The sequence below is a fragment of the Chenopodium album genome, chromosome 13, assembly GCF_948465745.1.
Source record: "Chenopodium album chromosome 13, dcCheAlbu1.1, whole genome shotgun sequence".
Classification (NCBI taxonomy): Eukaryota; Viridiplantae; Streptophyta; class Magnoliopsida; order Caryophyllales; family Amaranthaceae; genus Chenopodium; species Chenopodium album.
This window is the reverse complement of record NC_137846.1, coordinates 42,603,739-42,626,704: the sequence shown is the minus strand read 5'-3', so window position 1 is coordinate 42,626,704 and position 22,966 is coordinate 42,603,739. Positions and strand designations below refer to the sequence as shown.

The following is a 22,966-nucleotide window of genomic DNA, read 5'->3' as shown; positions in this document are numbered from 1 at the left end:
GGAGAAGAGAATGATTTTGGTGTAGGGAGAAAGAGAATGATTTTGGTGCCCCGAACTGAAGAAATCAGCAAGGTATCTATAGAGGAAATGAACAGGGGGATGCGCGGAACCCTAGAAGAGATAAGAGCCGCGGAAAAACCCTAATTGGGCACTGTGACACGGTACTGGGCACTATGACACGGTACTGTCCACCGTGGCACGGTATAGTACACCATGTCGCAGTATACAGTTTGTCCAAAAATGTGTCCAAATTCATTTCCCGCGAGAGAAAAAACGTGAAAAAGACATGTGAAATCACGGTGACACGGTACAATGCACCGTGCCACGTTGGCATACACCGTGCCACAACGTTTTGCGCGGCAATTCCAGTTTTTTATGCGTTTTTAAAATTATGATAACTTTTGATCCGTAACTCGGAATAAGACATATTATATATCGTTGAAAAGCTTATCAAGTATACTTTCCAACCCATATGTAATCGGGTCAAAATAATTTTTAGATTTTAAGATATGGCTATTTTAGTGAAAGGGTATCGGTTTTGGGCCGAGTTTAGTGTTTTGCTCATATCTTCTTCGTTTTAAATCGGAATTGGGCTTATGATATATCATTGGAAAGATTATTGAAAGGCCTATCCAACCAAATAATATTTTGATCAAAATTATAGGGCCACGAAATTAGTTTCTCTTGGTTTTGTGATGTGGACACGAAAAGAAGAAAATAAGTAATGGTTTGGGGAAATGGGCTAAGAATTGGGTTGGTTTATTGAATGGAAATAAATATAGATTAAAAAATCCAAAGATTAAATACTCAACCGGACTAATAATGACAGTAAAAGATTGTTCATCATCGGGTTTGGTTTTGGGGAGACATTTTTAGGTGTCTACAGATAGAGACACTCATGTTCAATTAAAAGCAGATTTAGTGGAACACATTTGGCAAAAATATGGTTCTATTAATGAGTAAAAAATTCAGATATCGTATGATAATAATCTAATTTCGTTAATTATTTTGGTTTGTAGAATAATTACATGTAATCGTACGCTACAAATTTAAATTATATAATTGTTCGACGCTAAACATTTCTAATGACTAAAATGTAATGTAGTCGTACAATAATAATTGTTCGGCGTTAAATGTTACAATATATAATATTACTAATTAATATTTAATAATTGTAATAATTTAAGGAAAATGATAAACTTAGCCCTTAGGGCTATGTATAAGGAACTAAAAAAGGAAATATTAAGGATAAATTTACATTAACTACACCAATTTGCGCATGTTTTATCATGAATTCCCGACTTAATTTCATTTTAGAAAGTATATTTAATGCTTATACATAGCCTAAGGGCTATATATATATATATCATTACCCTTAATTTAAAAATAGTATGACTTTAGTAGCACTATAACCAAAACATAATTAATAATAATATGGTGATGCATAAGAGAGAGAAATGTTGGTGGTGTACTGAAAAAAGTAGGAAAGAGAATGATGAGCAATTTTTTTTTTTTTTAATTTTTTTATTTTATCACTAGTGGGATAACATATACTCACCAAAAATGCTCATGAGCAAAATAAGGTGGGTAGAGAGAGAATGAGCAAATTTTTTTTTTTTTTTAATTATTGTTGTGAGTGCTCTTATTTAGCTTGGAAAAATTAAAAAACTACTCGTACTTCGTACTTCATTTTTTACCAAGTACTTTATTGAGGATATATTTTGGGAGTATTAGGATATATTTTGTGACCATATTTTATGGCTAGAATATATTTTGGTGATATTAAGTTAGTTTCCTAATTCTATCGGATTAAGGTTAACTTGTATTATTTATTGGCCATGGCCGCCATCAATGAGAATTAATATGTTAGTTTATACAAATTTCTACATGGTATCAAGAGCAGGTTCAATTTTTTAATTTTTCTTTCAAAAAAAAAAGAAAAAGAAAAAATAAATAAAAATATTACTTCGGTGAGCCATGGTGGACGGCAGCAATCTACCTCCACCAGAGTATGAGTGCAATAGTAGTCCTACTTCTGCCAACAATCTTACTTTGAGTGCGAGTGCCCAATTATTTCCAAGTGACCAATGGCAAGCAATAGTAGTCTCGAAAATCATTTGAATAATAAGTTTGATGGTACCTCTTGGATTATTAATACTGGAGCCACGCATCATGTTACAGGAGAAAAATCTTGGCTCTTTGACACAAAGAGTTTTAAATGTCCTGTAGGGTTACCGAACGGTGATACAGTGTTGACTTCACTTATTGGTTCTGTTTGTTTGTCGGGCAAAATTACTCTAACTGGGGTGCTCTATGTCCCTAATTTGAGTTGTAATTTTCTTTCTGTTTCACAGCTTAATGATGAGCTTAATTATGTTGTCCAATTTATCTCTTATATGTGTGCTATATAGGATCAAAAGAAGGAGTTGATTGGAACAAGATCTAGGAGGGACGGATTGTACTATTTTAGCAAATTAGATTCCGTGGATCGTGTGGGTGCTATTGACACGAGGTCTAATTTGAAGCTATGGCATCGTCGTATGGGTCATCCTTCTGAGAAAGTAGTTAAGTTGCTTCTTACTGTTAATTGCAAAGATAGTCTTGATAAGGGGTGTGAAGTATGTATGCGTGCTAAACATCCTAGAGATATTTTTCCTTTGAGTGAAAATAAAGCGTCTAGAATATTTGAGAAAGTTCATTGTGATTTATGGGGTCCATATCGTCATGTTTCGTCGTGAGGAGCTCGTTATTTTTTGACAATTGTTGATGATTATTTTAGAGTAGTGTGTATAGACTTGTTGATTGATAAAACTGAGGTGTTTCGTATGTTTTTGATGTTATTCGCTATGGTCGAAAGACAATTTTCCCAGGCGATTAAAGTTGTGCAAAGTGACAATGGTACCGAGTTTAATTGTTTGCTTGATTTTTTTGCTGCAACTGGAATTATTTTTCAAACCTCTTGTGTGGGTACACTGCAACAAAATAGGAGGGTTGAGAGAAAATATAAACACATTTTGGAAGTAGGAAGAGCTTTAAGATTTCAAGCCAAATTGCTGATATATTTTTGGGGTGAGTGTGTACTTGTTGCACCTCATTTAATTAACCGAACTCCTACTTCTTTGCTTCACAACAAAACTCCCTTCGAAATTCTTTTTAATAAGCCTCCTTTATTTGATGCTATTCGCACTTTTGGGTGTCTATGTTTCGCTCAAAATCAGAAAACTAATGGAGATAAATTTGTAAATAGGAATCGAAAGTGTGTTTTTGTGGGTTATCCGTTTGGGAAGAAAGGGTGGAGACTATATGACCTTGATTCCAAAGTTTTCTTTGTTTCCCGAGATGTTAAATTTGTTGAAGATGTGTTCCCATTTGTTTCCCCGAAAGATGTTAATATTAAGTCACATGTTTATGAGTCCAATGGTGATGTTCATGATGATTTTGCTGCTTATGAGGATATTGATGATGGGATGATGTATGCTAATGATGGTGTGCACAATGGTACTAATTTGGGCACTAATAGTGATCACGGTGTCGTGAATATTAGGGATAATGGGGCTGTCCCAGACCCTCCGGGCGTTGAGTACTACGAAGTAGAGGTGAGTATAATATGGTACCCTGTTGAAATTTCGAGAACCGGAACCGGAACCTGTTGCAACAGGTTCCTCAAAATGAGAACCGAAACTGTGAAAAGTGGAAACCGGAACCGGAGCCTGCAGGGTACTCTGTCTTTCAATATATTTCGTACTTTTTTTGCAAAATTATTTCAAAATATATTGGAAGGTCATAAATTTACAACTTGTAAATACATCAAACCAAAAATAGTTATTTAACAAATATAATACATATATTTATGACTATTATTTATTTATTAATTTATAAAAATTTGGACTTAATTTGATATATAAATTGGGCTTAAATAATACTTTTAATAGGTTACAGGGTACCCCACAGGTTCCTCCAAAAAATCGAGAACCTAAACTGAAACCGACCTGCTGCAACAGGTTCCCCATTTTACTATCCGGAACCTGCAGATCCTAACAAATTATGGTTTCGATTTAGGGTACCCTAATTTTTTGCTCACCCCCCGTTTCACTTTGTTAGTTTCCTTTGCAATCAATCACTTAAAATAAGAAAAAGGAAGAATCTTAATAATTTGGAAATTTGATTGCAACGTAATTAATGTTTTGTCTTTTCTTGTTTATTTTTTTTATTTATGGGAATTGACTATAATTAAATCGCCTATAACAAAATTTTGATTAGAAGATTTGCCATGTCAGCAATCCACTACCACTATATTAACCAATCAGAGTTATTTGACTCTTTAAACACCCAATTAGATTAACTATTCATGGATTATGAAAATTATTCACGCTATATAATGTTAGGAAATATTCAATATGAGTATATCATTTTGAAATGTCCAAAATAATATATGGGACTAACAAAGTGAAACATAGGGAGTATACTTTATTTTTAACAATTTTTTTGTATAAAGTTTTTAAATTTTTATTTATTGTACATACATCGATACACACACTTTATATGGGCGTTTGTAGCAAATGAACCCCATAACTTAAGACTAAAATGCACATCAACCCCTTTAGAATTAATTGAAGCAAATCAGCCCTGCGCCTTTAGAAAACATGTAATTAGCCCATAAATTGTATATTCCGGCCATATATAATCTGAAAATTTTAATTTCGTCGAAATACCACTATAATTTTACCATTATACTATCCTTATACCATTGAGATACAACCCTTGTATATTTGAAGTACGTTATTTATAACTTATATACAATAACTCTATAATGAAATTAAAAAATACACAAAAAAAAAGTGAACTACATGAACAGCAGCACCACGTTCAAGCACAACGCTCTCCAAAACATCTCAACTCTCTTCCATGGCTTCTTCTATAGGTAACTTTGATTTCTCTCTCATGATATAAACAACCCAATTATTCCTCTCATTAAATTAGCGATAGGATAGTGTTAGAAGTTCTACAGAATTTCTTTGAAAGCTAAGGTAAAAGGTGGTAGTGAATATTGACTACTAATAGGATTCGTAAACAACCCAATTATTCCCCTCATTAAATTAACTACTTTAATTTGCACTTAGATTTGAAGATAATTTGCCATTGGAAGGAGAGAGAAAAAAATGGGAAATGGTGGGTACAGAGAGAAAGTTGTGTCGTAGAATTGACGAAGATGAAGACCAAAAGTAGGTAAGATGGGAATAATGGGATACAAGTGTCATGAACTATACTAGCATAAATATACGTGTACTATTTATTTGGGGAAAAAAATACGTAGTAGTTGTTTTCCGATTTGTATTATGTATTTAGATTAAATGTCACCGGAAAATATCTAATGGGAGTTAAATTGCACGATTTAAAAAGTAGTGGGGTTAATTTGCTGTTATTAGTACTTAGGGGGCTATTTTGCACTTAAGTCTTAGGTTATGGGGCTCATTTGCCACATATTCCCACTTGGTATGTAAATTCATCATGAGTCTTATTTTCATTTTGTTGGTTATATTATTATACTAGTTTTGACCCGTGCAATGTACATATTTATAAATTAAGATTTATTAATAATAAATAGTCAATTGAAATAGAGTTAATTTTAATTAAATGACTTATGTAAAACTTTTTTTATTTTTTTGAAATTTGAATTTATTAATTCCTATTGTTTAAATTCTTATGTGTTACATATATATATAAATAAAATTTACTCCATTAAAAAGAATTTTAATTTTTTTAATAGATTTTTTTTTTTTTTTTTTTTTTTTTTTTTTTTTTTTTTTTTTGGAGGGAAAAATTTTCATGAAATTATGCCAAGTGTCCCCTTTAGTGATTACTTTAGTATATAGTATAGATCTTGAATTTTTTCAACCAATGACCATGTTTGTTGTCTTGTTGATTTGAATACTTAGCTACTCGTGCTATTCGAGAAATTTTATGGAACTAATTAACATTGGTCATAAAATTTATGACTCAATCTTTTGTTTGTTTGTAATCTATATTTTATGTATATTATATTGTCATTTTTTATATTTTAATTTTTATTTATTTATAACCTCTATTATTAGAAATTGAATTTGCATGGTTGAATATTTTTATGAACCACATTATTAGTTCTTATAAATTTTTTAATATAGGTTGATTTTATGAAAACTTTTACTCTATAGTATGCATTTTAAATTTTACATTTTTTTTACTATCAAATTTGATGTTTTTATTGGTCGATTATAAAATTATAGTTTATTGCAATTTTAAAATTTCTAATATACTTGATAAATTAGGGCCCAATTTGTAGTTTTGCCCATAGGCCACCAAAATACTAGCAACGAGCCTACTGGCCACACATCAGCCACTATGATGTTACTTCGTTAGCGTTATAGGGGTTACATTAGATACTCGGTCAATGTTATAGGATTACTTTAATTTTGTTACTAGCAGCCACATGGTGTGACTAGCCAGTCGCGTTGTCGTGTCAGTAAATATATTGTTCGTTTCAAGATATACTAATAATTCATTAAAATAGAATGAGTTCATTCAAAATTCCCTCCAAAAACTTGTAATATAGAAGGTGCGTTTTTGTTATTAATATACCTCATGCATCTCTTTATAATACAAATGTCTTATTTGGTAAAATTATGTGTAAATCAGAACATCAAGATGTGATATCAGTGTTCCGCAACAAAGGTTTGAAAAAGCATACAACATATTCTTGGTATTACATGATGTTGGAAAAAAATGACATACCAGAATTGTCATGGGCTGAGGCCAGATTTGGTGAAGATGTTATCATTGCCAACCTTGATTCAGGTATTTCTCTTTATCTATTTTTTTTTTTTTAATCTTTTGTGTACAAGTTTTGTTAGACTTTATTCGTCTAGGGGATCTTTAAATACGTGTACCTTACTCCAACACTGGTTGCACTACTATTATAGGAGTGTTATTACAAACATAGTTAGTAGCACTTCCTATTGTATTAATGGTGATCATGCTATAATAAGGTGTTTGGCCTGAATCTGAGAGCTTCGACGACAAAGGGTATGGATCTATACCGTCCAAATGGAAGGGTACTTGCGAAAATAGCAACATGACTGGTGGTGTGCATTGCAACAGGTTCAAAGCCATATTATTGCTTCATCACTAATTTGAATAAATAAATCTTCAATTATTTTCTATTTCATATTCTTAGAATTATAATCTTTTTTTTTTTTTTTTTTTACCTTGTAGGAAATTGATTGGAGCAAGGTATTTTAACAAAGGATATAAAGCTGAAGGAGGAAATGTGACAGAATCCATGGAATCAGCTCGCGATTTTGATGGTCATGGAACACACACCCTCTCAACAGCAGGAGGAAACTTTGTCAAAAGAGCAACCATAAATGGCAATGTACTTGGTACTGCAAAAGGTGGATCACCTCGAGCACGAGTTGCTGCATACAAAGTTTGTTGGACAACACTTAGTACTGGTGGAGAGTGCTTTTCTGCTGATATCATGGCAGCTCTTGATATGGCTATTTACGACGGTGTTGATGTGTTGTCCCTATCAATTGGAGCTGGTGGATATTTAGACGGTCGTTATGACTATTCTGGAGATGCAATTTCAATTGGAGCATATCATGCATTTCAAAAAGGTGTTGTTGTTGTGTGTTCTGCTGGAAATTCAGGACCTTATGGAGGTACTGTTACCAATACTTCTCCGTGGATTATTACTGTCGCGGCTAGTACTATGGACCGAGAGTTCCAAAGCATTGTTAAGCTTGGCAATGGACACCAACTTAAGGTTTTATTTTCTTCACTCTAACTGTTTTAGCATGTCATTTTATTTTCTTAAGACATTTGTTGAGAAATTAATTTTATGACAGGGTTTGAGCATGTCAAGAGGTTTGAACGAAGATAAGTTATATCCACTTATATCTGCTGCAGACGCAAAGCTTTCAAATGCTTCTGCTACTGATGCGTAAGAACTGTTGATTTATATTTTACTTACTATGCTTGTAAGTTCAATAATGAATTACTCGTAAATAACTTGTACTACGTATGTGATTCGTGTGTTGTGCAAGCAGTATAAATTGTATGGCAGGAACATTGGATTCGAAAAAGGCAAAAGGCAAGATATTGGCCTATATGAGAGGAGGAGACAATACAAGAGTGGACAAAGGGAGGCAAGTAAGACTTGTTGGCGGAGTTGGCATGATTCTTTGCAACGAGCAATCCGATGGCAACGAAGTATTGGCTGATCCTGATTTTCTTCCTGCAGTACATATCAATTATAGAGATGGATTAGCTCTATTCGAATACATTAATTCAACAAAGTAATTATGATTTCTCTCCATTTATTAAATAAGTTTTGTTTTATAACTTAGTGTGCTAATTTGTTGTTGGATTGTATTGGTAGGGAACCCATGGCTTACATTACTTCCCCAAGTATAAAGTATGGTGATAAACCCGCTCCTCGTGTAGCTGTATTCTCCTCCAGAGGCCCATGTATGGACTGTGCGGACATTCTGAAGGTTTTCCCTAAGCTTTATTAGTGTTCATTGAGTGAAGTTAAAATATAATCTATCTCTTGGTGGTTATTGTAATACGCTAAAGTCTACTATATTGCGTTTTATGTTATAGCTTGATATCACGGCACCAGGAGAGAATGTGGTCGCGGCATTTACAGGGGCATGGACAGTAGATTCAACAGAAAAACCCAGTACTAATAGAGCTTTCATGGTTCAATCTGGTACATCTATGTCATGTCCCCATATTGCTGGTATCGCGGGTCTTCTCAAGGCACACCACCCTACATGGAGTGCTGCTGCCATTAAATCTGCTACTATGACTACTGGTATTTATTTATATCTTTACTACAAACCTCCTTAATACTTTCAACAGTTAAATTAGTTGTGATGCATATATTATTTCTTATTCTTAATAGCTAGAACTAGGGACAACACGGGTAGCTCAATAAAGGAGGAATCAGATCTCACAAAGGCCAACCCATTCGGCTATGGAGCTGGACATGTTAGACCAAACCGTGCTATGGACCCTGGATTAGTCTATGACATAACCGCAGATGATTATTTGGACTACTTATGTGCTGTTCTCTTCAACAAAACCGAGTTTGGAATCTTTTCCAATGGTTCACACACATGTCCAGACGCGTCGAAGGCCTTGACTAGCGTTAGGAACTTAAACTACCCTTCGTTTATGATCAACAATCTGAATGATACAGTTACCGTCAGTAGGACTCTGAAGAACGTTGGTTCACCAGGGGTTTATGTAGCTCGAGTTCGCCATCCAGCCGGAGTTTCTGTCACAGTGGAGCCTAATGTGTTGAAGTTTGAGAAATATGGAGAAGAAAAGAAGTTTAATATCAGTTTCACCAAAGTGAAAGCTGGAAGGTATGAGCAGCACAGGTTTGGTGAGTTACTTTGGTCAGATGGGTTTCACTTTGTTAGAAGCCCTATTGCAATTATCACTTTTAATTATTAAGTGATGGTTTAATTAATTATTAGTAAATATTTTCATTTTACTAGTTTATTAGTTGGATAATTTTTATAGATAGAAAAATTCATAATTATACAATAGCTGAATAAAAATGAATAGCTACTTCTTGTAGCTGGTTTTATTTCCTTGTAAATAATAGCACAGATATGTCTTTTTGTTCTTTGTAATAGAAATTCTAGCAACGACACTAGCAAATTTATACCAACAATTGGTTATGTTACTCATTGATAGATATTATATGATTATTATAATATTTGTCGCAGAGTAGGATATATTTGTATATATTTGTGATATAGTTTGTATTCTTATCGTACTAGGTTTCCTAACATGATTAGGACTAGTATTGTAACACTATATATATTATTCAATGGTACACACTCCGGGCCAGGGAGTTTTCCCGAAATCTAACATGGTATCACAGCCTAGATTTTTTTTAGGGTTCCACAAAATTGTTTTTTAATTTTCTAAAAAAAATCCGATCCTTTCTTCCGCAAACTCTTCTTTCACGTGGTAATTCATCACCATATTTGCTACCTTATTTTGTCCTTCTTGCCGCAAGATTGACGATTGTTGTTTCTCCAGTAGCAGCCTTTTGTTCTTTTCCTTAATTAACAATGGCCAAAGATGATGAACAACCTTCCCCATCAACTCCTCCTCCACCTTCCAACGACTAGCTATCACCCTGCTAATTCTATTAGCAATATCAAGAATGAGGTGCCTGAAATTCTTGATCGTGACAAAGGGAATTATGGTAGTTGGGTAGAACTCTTTGAGATTCATTGTCATTCCTGCAATGTTATCGACCATATAGATCCAAAATCACCCCGTCCTACGGACCTCACCACGGCGCAGTGGAACTGCCTTGACTCAATTGTGAAAAAGTGGATTTATAACACAATTTCTGCAGATTTACGAAGCACGGTGTTGTACAAGAATGCTACGGCACAAGAAACTTGGGATAGGCTCGCTAATATTTTTCAAGACAACGGTGAAATTCGTGCTATTTATCTTGAAAACCAATTTAACAATTTGTTTGTTGAGAATTTTCTAGATGTGTCTTCTTATTGTCAGAAATTGAAGGAATTAAAAGATCAACTTGCTAACGTTGGTCAACCCGTGTCCGAGAGAACTTTGGTTTTACGTCTTTGTGCAGGTTTAATCGACTCAGGCTATGATGGAGTGGCTCAATCCATCACTCAAATTCGCCCTTTACCCGGATTTGATGAAGCAAGATCAAGAATTTTGTTAGAAGAGTCTCGAAAATCCGCAAAAGACAACTCTGGACAAGCCTTTGTCACGCAAGCACACAACACCACCACCGCCGCAGCAGGGCAGGGGTGGTGGTGGCAGTGGACGTGGTAACAAAGGCAGGGGTGGCAAACCCAAAGCCAAGGGCAAAGGGCGTGGCCAGAACCAGCAGCCCCAATCGGCCCAGGCCCAATCTGCCTCCCCTAATCAATCTGCCCCAAGTCAGCAGCAGCTTTGGGCCAGTTTTCAGCAGTGGGCCCAGCAAGCTTCGTGGGCTAGACCTCCTGCTCCTTTTCCAGTCCAGCAGCAACAGTCAATTCTCGGCCAGCCCAGACCTCAATAGGCATATTCAGCCCATTATGGGCAGCCCATGACTCCAACGGATTTGGCGTCATCATTCTCTACGATGACTCTTCCAAATCCCGACAATCAGTGGTACGTGGATTCGGGCGCCACTTCTCACATGATGAATAACGCTGGTAATCTCTTACCCTTGTTTAATTTAAGCACTAAAAATCATATTTTAGTTGGCAATGGTCATCGTATTCCAGTAACAGGTTATGGTCATGGCACCCTTCCCCACCCTAATACACCTCTTGTCCTTCGTGATGTCCTCTTAGCACCTCAACTCATAAAGAACCTTATTTCAGTTCATAAATTTACCACTGACAATTCTGTGTCTATTGAGTTTGATCCTTTTGGTTTTTCTGTGAAGGATCTTCGTACGGGGAACATAATAACGAGATGTGATAGTTCGGGAGACCTATATCCAGTCAAACCACCAAGTCTATTCCGTCAACTTGTCTTGCTACTTCCCTCACTGCTGTTTCACCATCTACTTGGCATAGTCGTCTAGGACACCCTGGAGCTCAAGTTTTTAGCTATCTTAAGTCTAAAAATCATATTTATTGTAATAAGGAGCATGACTCCACTTTTTGCAATTCTTGTCAATTAGGAAAACATACTCGACTTCCCTTTGATAATTCTAATAATACTACTGTTTGTGCTTTTGATATTATACATGCCGACTTATGGGCCTCTCCCATTCATAGTGCTCAAGGTCACAAATATTATTTAGTTTTATTAGATGATCATACTCATTTTGTGTGGACAATTCTTCTAAAATACAAATCTCAAGCTTTTCAATCCTTTATTAATTTCCGAAAATATGTTGAAACCCAATTTGAACGTCAGATCAAATGTTTTCAATGTGATCATGGTAGGGAATTTGATAATGATCCGTTTAAGCAAAAATGTATTGACCATGGGATGCTTTTCCGCTTCTCTTGTCCACACACCTCTTCACAAAATGGCAAAACTGAACGTATGATTCGTACACTTAATAATATTAAGCGTACAATTCTTTTTCATGCGTCTCTCCCCCCTTCATATTGGTTTTATGCTCTTGAAACGGCCACTTATCTCCTAAATATGTTGCCAACCAAAGCCCTTAAAAACGATACTCCTGCCTTTGCTTTGTTTGGAAAAACTCCTTCGTATGATCACATCCGTGTCTTTGGGTGTCTTTTCTTTCCTAATTTATCTACCACAGCTCCACATAAATTGGCTCCTCGATCTACACCATGCGTGTTCTTGGGTTATCCTATTGACCATAGAGGGTATAGGTGTCTCGATCTCACCACCTATAAAATAATCATCTCTCGTCATGTCAACTTTGATGAAACCACTTTCCCCTTTCGCAATCTAGCACAATTTCGTAGCATAGATTACGAGTTTCTGGTTGATGATTCCCCATCCCCTGACTTGTTGCACCCTCCTTTTCATGGCCCGCAACAAGCAGGCCAAATCCCCTCACCAGCCCAAGTTCGTGGTTCACAAACCACAAACACAAACCGTGCTTCACCAGCCCAAGTTTGTGGCTCACAAACCACAAACCAAGCCCGTGGCCCAATCCAAAGCTCTCCAACTTCAGGTGGGCTACAATCAGCTGGGCCAGCGTGCGCTGGATCTCCAGCGGCCCAGGCAGACCACTCCAGCACTCAGCCAACTGGGCCAGCGAGCGCTGGTTCTCCAGCGGCCCAGGTAGAGCCCACCTCTCCTCAGCCCACCCGTGGTAACAACATCTCTTCTAGCCCAATATCCGCCCAGCCACATAGCCCAAACACACCACCATACACTCCACCGCCCTTGCGTGGCATCCCCCCTCTACAGCCCACTCGTCCACCACCTCCCTCTTCCGAGTCACCCGTAGTCAACGGGGAATTTTTAAGCCTAACCCGAAATATTGTAACCTCACCGTTCAACCTTCGGGTCCCCATCACCATAAATCACTTCTTCCAAAGTCCTATAAATAAGCTTTAAATGACCATAATTGGAATGCGGCGATGAATGATGAATATAGTGCTTTAATTAAAACAGGGACATGGGAATTGGTGCCTAGGCCTGCAGGGGTGAATGTTGTTAATTGTATGTGGCTATTTAAGCATAAATACAAGTCTAATGGTGACCTTAAAAGGCACAAAGCTCGTCTTGTATGTGATGGCAGGTCGCGGGAAATTGGTGTGGATTGTGATGAGACTTTCAGTCCGGTAGTTAAACCGGCCACTATTCGTACTGTTCTCAGCTTAGCTTTGGCTAAGAAGTGGTCGATACATCAAATAGATGTCAAAAATGCCTTTTTACATGGTGACTTGCAAGAAACTGTTTATATGCATCAACCTCCGGGTTTTTCTTGATCAGAGAGCGCCCAATCATGTTCGTCGTCTCCGCAAGGCTCTCTATGGTTTAAAGCAAGCTCCCAGAGCTTGGTACCAACGCTTTGCAAATTTTCTCATTAAATTGGGCTTTGTCATTTCTAAGAGTGACACTTCTCTCTTCACTTTCCGACAGGGTGATGATATGGCATATTTGCTTCTTTATGTTGATGATATTATATTAGCTACCTCATCTGACAGGTTGCGTGCAGGGATTATATCTCAGTTATAAACTGAGTTCCCTATGACTGACTTGGGTCCTCTGAGTTATTTTTTGGGTATTGCAGTAACCTGAAAACCTTCTTATTTGCTACTTTCACAGGAAAAGTATGCACAGGAGATTTTAGAGCGTGCAGGTATGGGCTCTTGTAAACCTGCAGCCACTCCAGTTGACACTAAGTCCAAACTTAATGCAGATGCAGGGCCACCTTTTCAGGATCCTACTTTGTATCGCAGTTTAGCAGGTGCTCTTCAATATCTCACTTTCACTAGACCAGATATTGCATATGCGGTACAACAGGTGTGTCTTTTTATGCATGATCCCCGGGAACCTCACTATGAGGCATTGAAACGCATTCTGCGTTATGTTCAGGGTACCATTGATCACGGCTTACATTTATATCCGACTGCTTCTCATCGACTTATTACTTACACTGACGCTAACTGGGGAGGTTGTCCCGATACCCGACGTTCCACATCGGGCTATTGTTTTCTCGGGGACAACCTCGTGTCTTGGTCATCTAAGCGTCAGCATACTTTGTCAAAGTCGAGTTCAGAAGCAGAATATCGAGGCGTCGCAAATGTTGTCTCAGAGGCGTGTTGGCTTCGTAATCTTTTACTTGAGTTACATTGTCCTCTACGGCAGGCTACTATTGTTTATTGTGATAATGTCAGTGCAATCTACCTTTCCGACAACCTAGTACAACACCAACGCACCAAACATGTGGAGATGGATATACATTTTGTTCGAGAAAAGGTTGCTTTGGATGAAGTTCGGGTTCTGCATGTCCCTTCAAGATATCAGTTTGCAAACATTTTCACTAAAGGCCTACCACGAGATTTATTTTTGGATTTTAGATCCAGTCTTAGCGTACGCCCTCCTCCCGCTACGACTGCGGGGGTTGTGATAGATATTATAGGATTATTATAATATTTGTCGCAGAGTAGGATATATTTGTATATATTTGTGATATAGTTTGTATTCTTATCGTACTAGGTTTCCTAACATGATTAGGACTAGTATTGTAACACTATATATATTATTCAATGGTACACACTCCGGGCCAGGGAGTTTTCCCGAAATCTAACACTCATCACCAGGAAGCAACCTTGAGGGTGACTTTTCACTAATCTCCTTGCTTTGCATAGAAAACGAAGTCTCCAACCATGGTCTGGCATCTATGGACTTGCTCTGCACTTGGCTAGACATCGAGCTCCCTGAAACATGAGTTTGATCGTCATGTGGCAGTCTCTCGAAAGCTTTAAACCTTAATTCATCATTCTTCCCTGTATGTTTGACAATTGGTGCTTGGACAGGGATTTGGCCTTCAATCATACTTGCAACTGAAGACATTGAAGGTCTAAGACTATGAGATGGATTGGTACACAGAAGAGCTATGTTCAGTAATCTCAATGCTTCATCTTTGGAGTAACTCGAGCCTAGAGTTGGATCCACAAGCTCCAACAGGTTTCCTTGTTCTTGTAATACACAAGCCTTCAAAATCCAAAATGGACAACAAGTCTTACAAAAATACTATATAGATGATAGATGAAATCATGAAATACAGGAAGATTCTCAACATAACAAATAATTAGACATATACTTCCTCCGTTTTTTAATAGTTGCAACACACACTTTTCACGGTATTTAAGATATATGGGGTTCACATGATATAATACACTTTAAAATGGGTGAGTGGTTGTTAGGAGTGTAATTTAGTGGGCTATGTGCTTTAAATAAGGGAAATAGTATAGCTTTCCCCTAAAATAACTTTCCATCTATGGTGTGTTGCAAGTATTGTGACATTTCCATTTTAGGGAAGTGTTGCAAGTATTAAAAAACGGAGGAAGTAAAAGTAAATGATACATAGAATCTGTTTATTACCCAATCAAGAAGATAAACAAACTCTTCCTTCCGCGTATAACTTGTGTTGCTAGTTCCATTCACAATTTCAAGTGTGACAACCCCAAAACTGAACACATCTGCCTTATCTGTTAGATAGCCTCTCATTGCGTATTCAGGGGCCATATATCCTCTGAACAAAGTATGAAAGATAAGAATTAGTTCCCAGTAACAGTTATTATCAAAACTAAACTTAAAAGGCATGATAAAAAAAATAAATTAAAAAAAAAAAAAAAAAACTTTACAACCTTCTTTATGAACATAACGCTTCAAAATCAACAATATACAAGTAGGAAAATGAACTGACTCACTGACAGTTGATGTTGTTATACAGAGTAGTAATAAAAAATATAAAATTATTTGATTTGGTTAATGTCTGGAATTCCGCTGTTTCTTAATTCTCAAGTCTATAGGTATTTGATACGATTAAAAGGAAAACAATTTAAACAAACACTTTAGCGAAACAAATTGTAGCAGACGCTAAATATTAAACACCTCTTGTATGGTTTCATACTACAAAATTGGAGGAAGAATGGAGATGGGGAGCAAGAAATGGAGGGGGTGAAAAACAACAAAGGATGGTACTAAAAATGAGATGAGTAAAATGGGAATGCTAAATTTCCTCTTTATTTTTTAAGCAAAGGACTTTGCCCCAACCAAACACAGCCTAACTCTTAGTGGTGTGGTGTTTACTCTTTTTGAGCTTTTGAAAAATGCATTATACATCAAAATGGGATATCATTTCTCTTCCTTTTTCATGAACTTTTTCGTGAATGTAACTACTTCATGGTTCTAGTCTTCTAGATATACGGCAAATAATGAAATTAATTCTAGATCCTATACATGACACAGTATGTTTCTTTTGTTAAGACGAGGTATTCGACTCACATTGTTCCAGCAATTCTTGTGCTAATATGCGTATTTTCATCTTCATCAAGTTTGGCCAGACCAAAGTCTGAAATTTTAGCGTTCAAGGCCTTATCAAGCAACACATTTGTTGCCTTAATGTCCCGGTGAACAATCTTGAGTCTTGACTCCTCATGAAGGTATGCTAATCCTCTTGCGATTCCCAAGCATATCCTTTTTCTTGTTTGCCAGTCCAAGTGCAACTTCTGATTCTCTCTACCTAGAAAGTTGGCAATAAAATTTAAAAAGGCCATAGATTGGTTAGAAATCGAGTTTTCTAGTAAAAGAAGCAACTTAATACAAGATGCTAAAAAAGGCACTTGCCAAATAGTGCACGGGCAAGGGAGTTGTTTTCCATGAGAAATTCCCTGTTTCTCATGGTGAGAAACGAAATTTGTTTCTCATGGGGGCATTTTCGTGAATAAATCAACAAATTTTTCAATATTGTGGGCTCCACAGTTGAATAAAGTTGAAAAAGTTGTTGATTTTTTCACGAAAATGCCACCATGATAAACGAATTCGTTTCTCACCGTGAGAAAATGGGGCATCCTCGTTTTCCATGTATTCATATACAAGCAATAGCTCTTTTCCTTCAATACAACACCCATAAAGCTTCACTAGATTCGGGTGTTGTAAAGCAGATATCATGCCTATCTCATTGACAAATTCGCGATTTCCTTGCTTTGATTTGGAAGAAAGCTGCTTGACAGCAATCACTTTACCATCTGGTAGTACACCCTTACAAAAACAAAAATAAAATTAGAAAATCTCAATGGTAAAAATTAAGAATGAATGCCAAGACACGCTTTTTACATGCGTCTGTTTCTTTTTTAAACGCAGACCACAGAGTTACCTTGAATACAGGCCCAAAACCTCCTTCACCAATTTTGTTTCTGTGATCAAAGTCATTGGTAGCTGCTTTGATCTGCCTCAAAGTAAAGTATCCTGCACCTAGCCTTCGGAGTTCTGCCATATGTACATTAGATAAGACATATCCAATTAGTGGTAGTACTTTCCAAAACTTTATGATCATCTTTAAAAAACATTTACACCAGCAAATTTATAGTTAGTTTACAGTCCCAAGCTTCAATACTGCTATCAGAAGTATTATGCCCAAATCGGAGCAGAATAGAACACATGATTACCTTCATTTTCCTGGCTTTTTCCACCAAGGCAACCCTTCATCAACAGAATTACCAGAATAGACAAAAAGATGGCACATGAAGTAAGCACAATTCCAACAATGACTCCAACAGACAAGCCTTTGTGGACTTTGAAATCTACAAATAAAGTGATACGTTCAAATTTACTGACAATTTAATCTCCATAAATTAAGTCCGAAAAAACATTGCTTAATAATAAGATGTTGACTCACTGGGCGTCACTGTGATCCCAGATTTAAGAGGTCCATATACGCCAAGGTCAGGAGATATCGTAGTTCCTCTTCCAGCCCAATATAAAGAGATCTCAAGGGTGGTACCATTGACATAGACATCAAAGGCCTTGGTTATCTCCTTTCCAGCCCCTCCAGCTTCAGCCTCAATATTGAAGTCCTTCAGCTTTATATTCCCCTACCAAACCAATAAAATCAAGAAAACAAACAGATGATAAATACGAATAACCGGGGGGGGGGGGGGGGGGAGGAGGAGGAAAGGAAATTTTGTTGAATGACCTGTATTGCAACATCAAAGAAGCGCCTGCCAATGTTGTCAAAAGTTCTATCATCAACAAAGATTATCTCCGCAAAGTGAAGCTTCACATTGTAACTTCCTGGCATCAAGCAAAGGCCATAATATTTAAGTGACACAGGTGCCAGACGAGCTGTTTGATAAATACCCGTCACATTAGGGTTGGATGTTTCCATTGCCAAGAAGTTGGCATTGTTATTATAAAGAAAAGATCCTGTGCTACTATAAGCCCACTTTTCTCCATCTGCGAAGAAAGTGGAAGGGCCTCCAGGAGTAGTGTCCTCTTCATAATCATTCCTTCGGAAACTCATCTTGTTTCCACCACAATTGATAGACAGAGAATAATCTGTAGAAACATGGGACCATGACAAAAGAGTTCTAAGAATAATGTCTTTTTATTTCCTGTTTTGATGATACTAGTAGGAAATAATAAGGTGATGCTAATAGCAGGATCTAAAGTAATCATGTCAAAAAGATTGAGGTTAGAGTTACTATCTACAAGTACTGATGATCTAAAGTAAATTCTTACATTGGGGCTTATTGGAGCAAGGAAGGTCCCTCCTTAAGCATCAACTTACACTGCATAATCACAATTTAATTTGATTATGACTCAAATTTATGTGAGCATTGATGGCCTTTTTTCGTTCAATATAAGAAGAATCTGTAGTAAGAGCTTACTTGTTGCTCTTCGCAAACGAATAGCTGGCGACAAGATTCCTGTTTCATAATTAATAGAAAACCGGATCATATCATTAAGAAAAAGCTTCAAAGAAAAAGCTACAAAGTATTGCAGATAATCTTACACATCTGACTGCTGGCAGCTAGCTGGGGATGATACAGTGAAATTATAAGACACATCACTGTGACAATAACATATGAATAATAAGAGTTATGTTCCTCAGAAAATGGCACTACTACAAACAATAAACTAAAAACTAGGAGAGACGAAAAAAACTTACAACTTTTGCTTGCTGTTCAATATCCAACCTGGCAACGATCCAGAAAGTGAGTTGTTCGTAAGGAATCTACATCAAAGACATGATTAGAATCTCATTCCAATGATAGTAGATAAAATGGATGATCCAAAACACATTTTTTTTTTTTTTTTTTACTTACAGAAATTCAAGTTTTTGTAAGTTCTGAATTGATTCAGGAATCTGACCACTCAACTGATTGTAACTGAGGTCTCTACAAATAAAACTTAATTACTGCCTCCGTCTCCGAAAGAACGACTCATTTGGCCTAATTTTAGTCTAAAAAAGAATGACCCATTTGCATTAAAACACCCACCAATTTGCAACAATATTTGTGCAAAATTAGCTTCCCCATATAAAAATTTGATTTTCTATGTAATTTTATTACTTTCTCTCTCTATTTTTTTTACAAATCTCATTTATATTTTCAATATACTTTTACTTCTTTTTATTTAACTTTCTTAATACCCGGGTAATCAACCCAAATGGGTCGTTATTTCGGGGACGGAGGGAGTACATTAATTGCAATATTTCAATTAGTAAAATTATTATGTGAAGGATACAAATTCTAAAATGTACAACATGGTTCATTTTACAAGTTGTCAACTGTAAATTATGGAAAATAGAAGCCCAAACTCACAGAAGCTTCAAATATAAAAAGTTTCCAATAAAGTCAGGGATTGGACCAGTAATGGTGCAATTTCGGAGTACCCTGAACACATTTTAAAACAAGAATCAGTACATTTCACTAAAATATATTTAAAAGCCCAAGTTTTGCAGTAAAAAAATCTACTCACAGATGCTCTTAACTTTTCCATATTTGTCAGGTTTGGGAAAGTGATACTGCTCATATTGAGATCTGAAATTCTCCTGAAATTTAAAATGTGAATCAATCAGAGATTTTTCACTAACTAATACTTGGTGTTTTGGTTCCAACTTCACTTAGTAGCGGCCTAAGTTATGTACTAGTATATGTTATCACTCTAATTACAATAAATAGATAGTTTCTTCAACCAAGGTTAGTTGTGTTAGCTGATCTTTAACAATCTCGACTTTTCAGCCATGTAGAAAGCATGCACATTTGAAGTAAAATAGGCTTATATTCCACTCACAAAATTTTCATATTTGTCAAATTGGAAAAGGTAGACGGAATAGATCCTTCCAATGTCGTGCCTTGAATATCACTGTAAGGTTCATAAAACACTACATCAAATGCAATATACAAGATAAACCATGGTTGTCGCCATGAAATAATATAATGCTGGTCAAATTAAAACTAGTACACTCACAATATCTCAAGGTTGGTTAGAGTGCCAAGAAATTCAGGTATCTTCCCAGAAATCATATTTCCACCAAGTCTTCTGCAAGTAGAGCATAATTGTTTAGCTAACAGAATTGTACATTGATTAAACTTCCAAATAGGCAGAGGAAACTCACAGTTCAGTGAGATTCTTCAAAAGGACAAATGTCTCGGGAATTGTTCCATTAAAAAAGTTTGCAACAAGCACCCTACAGAAAGTAAAGGCATATTACATGCACTTAGTAAACAGTGTTTTGAATATCAAACAATAAAAATCTAATGAGTATCATGAAGAACAATTACAACATGCTAAACAAACTAGTTGTTAATCATAATTAAGCCACTGGGAAACTGAACAAGGAGGAGGAAAGTTTGGTTCAATTACAAGCCCACAAAGGAGGTTTCTTATTGCAACCGGTTGGTGGCAGTTGAATGACTCCTCTAACTTATAAGGTGGTATTTTCTCTTCTCTTAATCCAACGTGGGACAACTCACACATGAAGTTCTAAGGAGCTTCAACACTAGAAGCTTAATATCATTATCTTAATACAAGAAAATTTTTTCAACACTCCTCAATTAAAATGCAACTTTTTGAACATAACCAAGCAAGGTCAATGGAACAATGGACAAACTTGTGTTGAATTGATTTGGGTCCATTTCTAGGGGAGGATATCATTACGATGACTAGCAAAATGTTAATACACTGAGAAAAATTAACTCACATTCTTTTCAAGCTTTTCAAATTCCCAAGGCTCTTAGGCAATGGACCTTCTAGTTGATTATCTTCCAATATCCTGAAAATAACCATATTAAAAACAGATAAAGAATCAAATCAGGACTACTGAAAGCCATCATCAAAAGTATTGTCACAGTGAGTTTATAGTATTTACAACGCCTCAAGTGTTGAAATTTGGCCAATTTCTTTCGGAATGGGACCAGTGTTCCGGTTCCCTAGAAGAGATCTACAGAGGAAAAAGAATTCAGATACAACCATAAGCATTAAGTTTCTACGATGATTGTCTTCAAACAATAGTAACTAAACACAAACAATCACAAGTTCACAAGAATCATAACCTCCCAAAAAAAAAAAAAAAAAAAAAAAATCATACTTACAAATTAACAAGTGGGATCTTCGACAGAGTTTTAGGGATCACTCCATAAACATAGTTTCTAGAAAGGTCACTGCATTCCATGCTTAACTCATCAGCATTGTCAATACTAACATTGATTAATCAGACAGCAAATAAAATGATCGCAGTTAAACAACAAGTAATTTAGCTACTTTACAATGCTAAGGGACTTCACAACTTACATTTCCTGCAGCTGAGTAAGGTTCCCGAATTCTTCAGGCAAATATCCAGTAAGATTCAGACCCTTCAACTGGCTGCAAAAAGTGAATCCAATCACAAAAACAGAATTAAGAAAACAAATTAATGGAAGGGCGTTCGTTCACCACACATTCATTGTAATAAGTACAATATATAGCCCTTGCAGTTGCAGACAACAGAAAATGAATAGTGGAACACCTTTGATTTTGTTCCTGTTTGGTTAGGAGCAGTTTGGTGTCAAATTTGTGGTTTGACCAATAAAACCGCTATTTCTCATGCTTGGTAAAGAGCGGTTCAGCATAGTAGTACAGGATAAAACCGCTAATTTAGCATAACGGTTCAGCATAACTATCTTACAATGGCTGAATATTTCATATAGAGGGGGAAAAACATCCTACAGTATGTTTCACTACTTTCATGCTCTACATAACAATTTTAAGTTAAATTACAATCGGATATGTGTATTCTTAGACTTTAATCAAATCATATTCTATAAAGCTAAATATTTACACCTCAAAAGTACCAATAAATTGGCATTGAAAACATGGTGAATTGTAAGACCATAATTTTAAAAGGTAGGTTTTAAAACATGTACTTTATGTATACATTTCAATGGTGATTTTCGACTATCTAGTAGAAAACAAAAAGAGACATCCAAATATCCAATACCCCATCCATCCTCTTGCATGTTTCCAAAGTTTACTTTCACGGTTTCACCCCGTTCTTTCAAGAACTGAAATATATTGTGATCTAAGTGCATTTATAACATAACAGCTTAATAGCTTATAAGCGCCAAGAGTACTATGTAAAATGCATGTACGATAATTAAACGAAGCAACTATAGATTAATTAATCTGAAAAAGTATACAAATGAGATGTAAATGAAGAACAATAGAACATACATATTCGTGACATGGCAAACAGTGCCATTGTTAAATGAACAATCACAAGTAACGTTGGTTAGAATATTTTCACCGAAAGTTCTATTGAAGCTTTGACCCCGATCATTGCAGGATTTGTCAGTGACCTTCCAATATGTCTGCACTGCAGGAATTTTCTGAATCTCTAATTTGTCAGATATTATTTGCAGGGCTTTCACTGCCAACCCACAGGTGAAACAGTCAAAACAACAACACAACCAAAGCCCTAATCCAAACTCATACAAACAAC

The 22,966-nt window shown here is 36.2% G+C and overlaps 1 protein-coding gene and 1 pseudogene across 2 annotated transcripts; one reads left to right on the top strand and one right to left on the bottom strand.

Annotated features, from left to right (window-relative positions):
- The first annotated feature begins 1,977 nt into the window (after positions 1-1,977).
- LOC145575534 (subtilisin-like protease SBT5.4) lies at positions 1,978-9,553 on the top strand. Its single transcript, XM_081633392.1, has 12 exons — positions 1,978-2,080; positions 2,230-2,306; positions 2,412-2,618; positions 3,219-3,717; positions 6,673-6,831; positions 7,023-7,134; positions 7,249-7,801; positions 7,884-7,978; positions 8,085-8,333; positions 8,417-8,531; positions 8,641-8,854; positions 8,945-9,553. Exons 1-12 carry the CDS (start codon positions 1,978-1,980, stop codon positions 9,499-9,501), a joined length of 2,940 nt encoding a protein of 979 aa, XP_081489518.1. The 3' UTR covers positions 9,502-9,553.
- Positions 9,554-14,700: 5,147 nt separating this feature from the next.
- On the bottom strand, positions 14,701-21,541 carry LOC145576672 (putative LRR receptor-like serine/threonine-protein kinase At1g53430; annotated as a pseudogene). The gene is made up of 20 exons (XR_014098519.1): positions 21,191-21,541; positions 20,606-20,677; positions 20,458-20,529; positions 20,281-20,352; positions 19,979-20,038; positions 19,809-19,880; positions 19,311-19,382; positions 19,154-19,219; positions 18,998-19,054; positions 18,873-18,911; positions 18,724-18,773; positions 18,179-18,540; positions 17,882-18,077; positions 17,652-17,786; positions 17,360-17,472; positions 17,069-17,244; positions 16,827-16,865; positions 16,489-16,722; positions 15,583-15,733; positions 14,701-15,192 (listed from the first exon to the last, which is right to left on the bottom strand). The product of XR_014098519.1 is annotated as a putative LRR receptor-like serine/threonine-protein kinase At1g53430 (transcript).
- Between the last annotated feature and the right edge of the window lie 1,425 nt (positions 21,542-22,966).

What these genes read in the sequence shown, in the direction of transcription:
- LOC145575534 (XM_081633392.1), top strand. Translation starts at nt 1,978, where the DNA reads ATGGTGGACGGCAGCAATCTACCTCCACCAGAGTATGAGTGCAATAGT. An exon ending in GCAATGGACACCAACTTAAG is followed by an intron (nt 7,802 to 7,883) that starts GTTTTATTTTCT and finishes ATTTTATGACAG; the next exon opens with GGTTTGAGCATGTCAAGAGG. An exon ending in AATGCTTCTGCTACTGATGC is followed by an intron (nt 7,979 to 8,084) that starts GTAAGAACTGTT and finishes TTGTGCAAGCAG; the next exon opens with TATAAATTGTATGGCAGGAA.